General features: G+C 37.5%; 1 protein-coding gene across 1 annotated transcript in view; it reads left to right on the plus strand.

Annotated features, from left to right (window-relative positions):
- The window catches only part of LOC138005123 (uncharacterized), a 34,956-nt gene that overhangs the window by 990 nt on the left and 23,966 nt on the right, over positions 1 to 10,000 (plus strand). The window contains exons 2-5 of the mRNA XM_068851399.1: positions 2,341 to 2,435; positions 2,781 to 2,937; positions 3,495 to 3,558; positions 3,896 to 4,173. Coding sequence (XP_068707500.1) covers positions 2,341 to 2,435; positions 2,781 to 2,937; positions 3,495 to 3,558; positions 3,896 to 4,173 — 594 coding nt within the window. The remainder of the gene's footprint in view (positions 1 to 2,340; positions 2,436 to 2,780; positions 2,938 to 3,494; positions 3,559 to 3,895; positions 4,174 to 10,000) is intronic.

Raw genomic sequence — 10,000 nt, forward strand, 5'->3', positions numbered from 1 at the left:
ACGTGAGGCTTTGCTGAAGTTTGAAAAGTAATTTTTATAAAATAATCCACTGAGAGGGTAGCATTGCTGTCATTTATTCGGCAGTGTCGCAAAAACAGATCTTCACTTTTTGACGATGAATTTTCCTGGCTCCGGTGATCCAGAAACAAACAAACAAACACTTAAAACTGTAGAGCGAGAGTGTCTTTCTCGAACTTTAAGACACCTTTTTCGTTGCAAATGTTTACATTTGAAAGGTGAGTCAACCACCAGAGCAAACAGATCCGCTTTCTCTTCTTGCATTTTCAAGACAGATAAAGAAAACAGCGGTAAATGAAAAAGGAAGCCTATATATACTGACTAAGCGTTGATGGCTAACAAATACTGACTTCCGGCCAGGAAGTGATACTTGAATTAAGTTTTTCAAGCATATTTAAGACTCGTTATTTTAAAACCTACAAATGGATTGCTTAGTGCGTTTATCTAATATCACGTCGTACATAAATTATTTATCATTGAAAATCGTCTTTGGAGTGCAATACATTAATTGCGCATTCTCAATTAACATGGCGATAGCCCAGGCTGCGTAGCAACCATTTCCGTTCGACAGAAGAGCTTCGAAACGATTTTCCGCAAACTGGCCGCGCGAAAGTTGGAACAAGAGACTCTTGCCCGAACTTTCGCGCGGCCAGTTTGTGGAAAATCGTTTCAATGCTCTTCTGTTAAACGGGAACGCTTGCTACGCAGGCTAGACACGCGACAACTTCGGATCTGATTTGCCAGGAAAAAGGACACCAACAAGGAATTAACAACAAAAGAGGAGAAGAATTTTCAACAAGAAATACATAATCTCAAAGAAAGTACTTTGCTTCCTCGTAAGACAAAGTTATAGCAAAGAAAAATTTCAGGTGGAAGATTTCATTTTAATATAAACACTCTTTCTAAGAACTTCTAATTTTAGGGCTGCATGAGGCTAAACGCTCTTACTGTTTTGTGATTTTAGCGTGAAAACTTTCTTAACATGTTTTTAAAGTCTTGTGGAATATTAAGTCCGACTACAAACTGAGTTGTTATTCAGGTATCATGCAACTAAAAAAATCATATTATTAATATTGAAAGGCGTCCCGAAGGATTTAAGTCAACTGTCCTGTTAGACTACAGTCTTTCTTTTACCTTTATTTACACGACTCAAAAAAAGCAAAGAAAAACAAAACAAATAATCAAAATAGGGACTCTCAGCATTGGGTATGTTCTTGATATTTTGGTTAACTTTAGGCTAAACCTTCTTATAAAAAAGAGATTGTATTATCTTATCTTTTCCATTGTTTGTAGTAATAATTCATTACACATTACACATCTTATTATCTTATTAAAGCCCAGGGGGGGGGATGGCTTCAGTATTTGCTTCCGTTCGATTTTGCTTCCGTTCGATTTTGTGCGCGCTAATCAGTCCCTCAATGACGTATCCACATCAGTATCTATAGTAACAACCACGTTGAAACATGCGTTAAAAGAATCGAAGTTGAATCGATTTTGAATGAGTTTAAAGGCGTTTAATCTTTGCTTCAACAACCATTCAACATTTCTTTTGTTTTCGTGAATGTTGACATAAAAGGACATGAGAACGATGCTCAATTCATCGCAGGTTAATCTTGAATAGTGAAGATGAAGCCGTTTTGACCTCTCTTTTAACATTGCTGGGCATATGCGTGCGCAGTTATCGGTCTCTCAATGATGTATCCACTTCCGTATCCATAGTAACAACCGCGGCTGCAGCCTGGGACTGAATACAAGGCCGTCGTCAGCTTTGTTGAATCAAAATGTTGTTGTTGTGTTGAAACCGTTTGCCTACCCAGCAGTTTTACCCACTAAAATCAAATCAAATCAAATCTACGTTGTATCGGCTCTTGCTTAAAACATTTAGTTTCTCAACTTGAAATAACGCCGATCAGATCAAGCCACTGATCCAACGTACACCGACAGGAAAATTGTCTACGGTTGCTTGCTTCAAAACTCCAGCAGTTAACATCGTTCAACCTTGTTCAACATTATTCAACAATTCGAACGGATGTTGAAGCAAATGTTAAAGACAATTTCCCGGCCCTCAAAATATATAGACTCGACCCATGCAAAACAAGATTCATCTTTTTACGTAAATCTCAACCACTGGAATGCAAAAATAAGTTGTATCCAGGGGTATAAAGGTAAAAGAATGTAGCTTAAAGGGATACTGATGCAGACATGACTCTCCACAAAAGAAGCACTTTCTCGAAGCTATGGACATAATTTCACTTCAAAGTTTATTATTCTAAAGGCTAACAAGTCACCGTGAACTGTTCCTCTTAAATTTTCTGAACACAGGAAACCAAGAAAAACACTCAAGAATTTCGAAGCCCGTTTTACTTGGGAATTTTCGATGGTTTCTGGTGGTCTTTTGTAACTATGGCAACTGTTGGGTAAGCATGTCTCCAATCCCCACTCTCAAATTCTTAACTCTACCGTGAGAGGTCTAGGTTAAACAATAAAAAAAAAAATATGCAGATAAATGATGACGCGGAATGTTTTTGTTTTGAAGACGGCAATCAGTGGAATTGATTTTTAGTTAAATTGACAGCGTCGCTAAGTCGTATCTCGACCTCCCAAACCTGATTGTTTTGAGATCGAATCTTTTCGAGTTCGCAGTTGAGACCAATAAGTTATTAGCCGAATATTTAAGGCAGGGGGGATTTGGAGAGAAATATTGTGTAAAAGGTGGCATGTATTCTTTCTCACTGTAGAAATAATTCGTATTGTCATTACAGTTACGGCGACAAGACTCCGAAGTCATTGGTAGCACAGCTGTTCTCTGTAATATGGATAATGATTGGTATTACTCTTTGTTCAATGCTGACTGCCACTCTATCCAGCGCATTTACAAACGTAACCGTGGATTACTATGGAGTCCTTTCTGGGAGGAAGGTATAAATAAAAGAGATCATCCTTAAGCGATACCAGAATTAGCTCTTACTGTGATCTTTCCTTTATTTTACTACCCGACCGTTTTACGCCCACTCTGTCGAGCCTGATGAAAGAAAAACAAAGTGGTGGGCGCACGAGAAATGGCAGTGCGAAGTTAATCTTGGAAATCTTGTCATTGGTGACAGGATTATCAACAAACAGTCCCAGCTTCGAGTTCTGTTTCCATACACTTGGGTTGTCTTAAAAAAAAAACACTATTGTCCGCAATCCATATCAAACTTTCAGTCTCCTAAATTAACGATAGTAGTAAATTCAGGGCAAGTTAGGAATTCACGATAATCGTTAATCCATATAGGTAGAGAAGGGGTTGTTTAAAACATATATATATATACATACATATATATATATATATATATATATAGATACATATATATATATATATATATATATAGCTGCTAGTGATTTCGTGAGTGAAAATCAATAGTTCAAGCTGGGAGGAGCTTTATTAACGGAAATTACTGAATTAATGTACTTGAATGCTTTTATTTGATTCGCAGCTCGGGGTCGTAAAAAATAGCATTGCGCTGCAGAAAGCAGTAGAGCTTGGGGCTAACGTAGAAGGTTTGTATTAAGCACCTAAGCTAAAACCTTCCTTACCTCATTTCTTCAAAGAGATTCTGTCATTCCTCTAGAAGTTTAGTTGCTTAGTTTAATATTCATTCTTCAGTAGTATTCCGATGATCCTTTGTCTATTCACCTCCATTATCATTTTTTCTTATACCATCTAAAATGGCGCGAGACATAAGAATCATCGTTATTCCGAGTAGGAATTTGTGATTAGGTATTGTTATATTGGTTTTATTCTTTTGTTTTATGGACACCAATCATTTCGGACACAGTATATGAAAGACGAGCCACCATATAAGACTTCTTTTCAATCTTTTCCAACTGTCAATAGTCTTTAAAGACCTTGATGAAGTACACAACGCCTTGGTCAACAAATCAGTAGACGGACTGCTGGAGGAGATATTTACAGCAAACGAATATCTCGCACTACACGAAAATTCGTCGCTTTCTATGATTCATTTTTATGAAGAGAAGCATGGATATGGAATCGCATTCAAGTCGTATGTTAAAGCTGATTTTGGATCGATCGGGGAGTGCATGTCATTTGTCTCTTCATTCATCGCTGAAGACAAATATGCTTTCCTTAGGGATCACATTCATAGAGCCAAGGTGAGGCAATTCAAGTGTCAAATATGAGTTATATCCCGCCCCTTTTTGATCATGTGATTTCATGCACGTAATTAAGGCAACGTGTTTCCTACATTAAAATCGTGAGTTGTAGTTGTGTACCACCATGCGTTGTTTGTTGTGGCCAAACTCGAAAGTATAAGAATCAAGAATCATAACACGAAGTCAGAAGGGGGATGAATCACCAGCTTATGCCACTAAAGGCGATGACATTTCAAGGAAATGTGGCAGAAAAGTGGTGACGATGGGTTTCAGCACTTTTCGACGTGACAGGAAGCGAAAAGAAACCCTCGCGAGTGAAATGCTCGACACTGTTACAATTAACTCTGAAGAGGTAGTTGGAATCTTCCATATTTTCGGTTTCAGCGGCGCAGACGCTAGAAAGATAAATGTTAAGATCAGCAAGTTTGAATAATATTGATCACCGAAGAAGAAATTACCAACGAGAAACACATGCGGAGAAGGCCTGGGGCGAGACTCGTGTCACGTGCAAGTTGCGCAACATCGCGACGGCAACTTCCAGCGACAATCATTGTAGCTACTGATAGCTAATGATGAAGAAAAATTCGTCCTTTTATGGCCAAGAATAAAGTCATTTTACCTTTAAAAAAATTCTCTACTACGGTGTTTCTTGCACTGAAAACCATGTTTACTAATGGAAAACAAGTGCTCTTCAACACAGAAAGATCTTTACGATTATCAAAATTTTGCTTTAACTTTAATTTTAACTTTACCTGCCATTTACAGAATATTGAATTAAAACTATGATTACCAGAGCATGAAAAATATAAAAGGTAAGAAATCTCACGGTGAAGATATCTTCAAGCTTGAGGCTTTGGCAGAGATGACAACGTCTGGAGACGGCTAAAGTCTGGAGTTTTTTTTTCAACCACAATCCCCCCCCCCCCCCCCCCCCACACACACCCACACACACACTATCAACCCGTCCAAACCCCCCTCCCACAATCAACCCGTCCACTCCCCCACGAAAAAAAGCACCCACTCCACCACCCTGAAGCCCAGCAACTCCTTCTGAATAAAAGAAAAATCTACGGCATTGTGAATCGTGAATCTTACGAGCATTTGGGAGGTGGAATAGCTTGAGCGGGGAATTCGCGGGAAAACAGGGTACTTATTTCGAGAATTTTTATTGTTTAAGCGGAGATCCGATCAAATAATCGTTTATATGGCCATGATAACAAACGAAGATTAGTTTATTTCAGCATGTGCTTGAATCTGAGATATGAAGAAATGCATTAAGAAACGGTGAAATGAGCCTGAAAAAAATATATAAAATCGACATTCATTTAACTTGGGAGATTCCCAGGAGAGTTGGCAAGTTTGGTAAGCTAAATTATTTGATTGCAGGCTGCCCCGGTCTGTTTTCTACAAAAAGATTTACAGTCCGCTTTTACAGTGAACACCCGAACGACATTTCCTTTTGTTTCTCTTAAAAATCACCTCAATGGAAGAAAAAATGGAAAACTTTGTAATGATAACGCTGGAACGGGAAAAGTTATCGCACAGGCGGAGTGTGGTGGTATTCAGTGGACATACCTTTAAAAGTATTTTGGTCATGTAAGTGTCACCAACTATCTCCAATGCACATGAGGATGAAACTTTGCCATATATTTAGTTTTATCAACGGAGTTGATAATGTAAATTGGCCACCGTACAGAGATTCTAAAAGCTGACGTTTCGAGCGTTAGCCCTTCGTCAGAGCGAATCGAGGGATTATGGGTTACGTGTAGTTTTTATAGTAGAGTAGGAGCTACGCTATTGGTGGTAACATGGCAACGTGAAAAATGGGAATATATTAGTTAAATGAAAAGCCTTCGTTAATACCGTGAGGATTAAGGGTGGCGATTTGAAAGATGAATTTTTGTTCCAGATTCTTGCGGCTTTCCGTCGTACCTAGATGTAAGGAAAGGCCGCAGATAGCCATGTGTTTTTTTTGAGTGGTTAGGCAGATTAATATGGCGAGCGACTGGCTTAGATGCATCCTTGTCATTCTTCTCAACATCGCGAAGGTGTTCGCGGAATCGGTCACCTAGTCGTCTACCTGTCTCACCAATGTATAATTTATTGCATAACGTACAGGTTAACCTGCAACAAACCATTACAAACTGCTTAAAAATTATCTAAAGCATAATGCTTAAGCCTAATGTTAGCATTAGTAAAGGTTTGGGTTGTTTCAGCTATGGTGAAACAATGACCTGCAACAAAGGCAACCTGCAGTTTACACCAGCCGGTACTAAACACAGGTCACAGGTCATTGTTTTACCAATACAGAAAGTGGCCTAAAAATTACTAAAAGCTACCCTTAGGTTTTTGAGCCTAATTAGGCCTAAGGTTAGCATTAATGAATGTCTAGGATAAAAGGTAACCTTAGGTTTTTAAGCCTCATTAGGCCTAAGGTTAGCATTAATGAATGTCTAGGATACTTTCTGTATTGGTAAAACAATGACCTGTGTTTTTTACCTTCCGCAGTTTACACCCCCCATTCCACTGATATGTTTTCAGCCCGTTTCAGTGAGTGGTGGTGCGATAAGGAAGAGTACTTGTTACAGTTTCACTCTTGAGGTTGACTGATATGGAACCTATTCTTATTTTTACGAATTCAAAAACAACTGTTAGGGTATAGACTCAACTTGAAAATGTTTCTCTAATAAGAAGAGGTTTTTCAAAAACTTTGTGAAAAACTGCCACGGGATTAATTGCATGTATTGTATATCATTTGTTTAAGTGCTGCTGCATACTGCGACGAAAAAAAATCGTTTCTCGGTCTTTTTCAAGTGCATTCGTCCCCGTTGTCTGCCATATTTACGTTTTACGCGGGAAACGGTTTTCTCTTCATGTATGCTTATGTGAATGTCCTTTAGTTTTACTTTAAGCTTACACGTAATCAAACATTCAGAACGAAATGTCCGCTGAATATCCCAACACTCCGCCCCTGCGTCCCCTGGCGTTTTGACGGGAGATTTTCAGGTTCTGCGCATGACACCAGAACTGGTGACATCGTGACAAGGAGCCAGAGAGGCTTGGAGCTGTTGTTTATAGCGAAAAGCTCTGTTATAGAAGGTAAGAAAATTTGTTGTGTTCTTATAACGGCATCGTTTGAAGAACGAGGCATATTACGAAGCAACTTCAGAATACTCCGCCACAGCTAACCGCTATTGTTTCCCCTATGCGGCATCTTTTGAAGAACGAGACTTAATACAATAGAGCTTATTCTTATTAAATGAAATGCAAATAAGTGGCGGGGTATTCTGAAGTTTAGCCCATATTACAACATACGCCATTCACCATTCATATGCACCTAAGTGGCCCGGTATTCTGCAGTTTAATTAGCTTATTTGTTTACTGCCTTTTAATTAAGTGTGAAAGGGGTTCTTGTGGAAAAACGTTTATTGTTTATTTCTTTAGCTAATAAAATTTTATTTATCAAACAAGCAAATAACATGGAGCCAAATTAGAGAATTTAAGCAGAGCAACAGGTATTCAACGAAAACCGTGAAACTCTATTAAATACAGGTAGACTAAGCAGAGTAGTTCAATGGTTACACTACGATTGAATTTACTTGAAGATCATCTTGAAACTATCATCACGTTACTATTGATCTCAAAATTGCAAAGAGCGTACGATAAATATCCGTATCCCACTGTACCTTTTTAGAGTCAAACATATTTAACACCTACATGCATGAGTATGTTTGTGATATTGTATGACTTTGTTGGGCTGGTTTTTCTCAAGTATTCCTTGAAACCATCTGTTTTGTTGCTGTTTTAAAATTGATGAAATAGTCCATGATTTCAAACATAGACATAGCTGCATAGTATTAATTTGTAAGGTATGTCAAAACATTTTAATGCTACTCAGGCTATTGACCTTGTGCTAAAATAGCTACTGTATTTTCCCCTTTTTTGCAAAGAATTCATCTGAACAGTGCATAAAATTTAACTGAATGATATTTATTTGTGTTGAAGTTGTTTTAAATAGGTTTCAACTTGAGCACAAATATCTCACAGTATTTTCGGGGGTGATTCCATTATTCCTCAGCTGCTTGAAAAGTTTTGTTATTCCATTATTTCAGTAAAAAAGAACTCATAATTCCGTTGAAAAAAATCGATTTATTCCAGTCGACAAATCCACTATTCCAAAGGAAGTTGTTATTCTGCCCCACAAAATTTCTGTTATAATTCTTATTTCATTATTCCTCTTCACCCCGAGTATTAATTTTGTACTGGTTTGACCGGTTTTTCACAAAGGTCTCTTCCACCATTACTTAAGTGAATTTAAAAAAATGGCTGAAAATGCTAATTTTTCCCCAGAGGAAACAATGAATGCTTGCCAAATATTGAGATTTTTGACGAATTTAACTAGGCTAGGTTCGTAGAGACAAACTGTAACCTAGAGGACAATGAATTGTCTGTGTTTATTGGAGAAAACCGAGACCTAAATACAACGAAAAAGAAACAATGAATGCTTGCCAAATATTGCGATTTTTGACGAATTAAACTAGGCTAGGTTCGTAGAGACAAACTGTAACCTAGAGGACATTGAATTGTCTGTGTTTATTGGAGAAAACCGAGACCTAAATACAACGAAAAAGACAAAACTGACCTCATTGCATTGATTCGATGGTGAGAGTCTGTGAAAGAAAAAAGGGCCATTGAAGAAACTCCACAAGGGAACTTTACAATCTTTTATGTAATTTCTTCATCGAAGTGAGTTTTTTTTTTGACTGGATGTTTTCTTGGAGACCAAGATCATCATTGTTAATATCTTTGGAAACCTCATAATGAAGAATTTTCCCATGTTCCATTTTTGATTTCCTTCATGTAATGCAAGTATTTGAAATAAAATGCATGGGATGTGATTTGCTTGACTTGATTGACAGGTTTGACAAGTTTTAGATTTCGACCAATTAACAGCAACCTAACATTAAGCTCGCAAAACCTGGGCAGTCTCTCGCTGAATAGTCGCGTAAGATACATGTAGTCTGTCGTGCAAGGAAGCAAGGTAGAAAGTTAAGCTTTACGCTTTTATTTTTTTAAACGTCTTATAAGGGTTGTAATAGTTTTCCATTAGCACTGATTTGAATGCAATAGTTCAAGATAAAAGCTATTCCATTTCCTGGATAAAATTAATAGAATTTCTAATATTATTATAAGCTATGTAAAATTTTATTTTTGGCAAGGAAAAAAGTTCAAACAGTGGACTAAAAATTAATTGACGAAGAACAAAATTGTCAAGTTACAGTCTCAAAAACATTAAAAAGGACGTTGGTGATTAAATTTCTTATAAGAACATATCGATACGTTGTTAAGCCATTTCATAGGATTGACTTTTCAATGAGTGTTTTTCTCTTCCATCTATTCATTAGTTCGATTCCTTGTAAATAATACTACATTTACAAGTAACGCCAGAACACCTACATGTAAAGCCTAGGAACAAAATTATTGTCTTCAATAATACAGTATTTCAACTTTTATGCACAAACATAAACCTGTAGAGGATGGAGATTGTGTTAAAGACTACATATTTGAGCTATGGAATGAAAAATTTTTTGGTGGAAGATCTTTGCAGTTGTGCATGCTTCTTTAGCAGATCTTCAACCTCAAAATAAAGTACTTTATAAACCTCTTTCAGAATGGCGGCCAAATAAAATATTCTTCTGCTTTGATGCTAGATCATTTGGCCAGGAACTCTCTGCTACTCATCGACTCTCGAGAGCTCTCATTGAATTTCAACCTTCTCAAATTTTTCATGAGAGCTGGCAAGTGTTTTGTCTGGTTGGGCCTTGCA

Source organism: Montipora foliosa, chromosome 6 (assembly GCF_036669935.1).
Source record: "Montipora foliosa isolate CH-2021 chromosome 6, ASM3666993v2, whole genome shotgun sequence".
NCBI lineage: Eukaryota > Metazoa > Cnidaria > Anthozoa > Scleractinia > Acroporidae > Montipora > Montipora foliosa.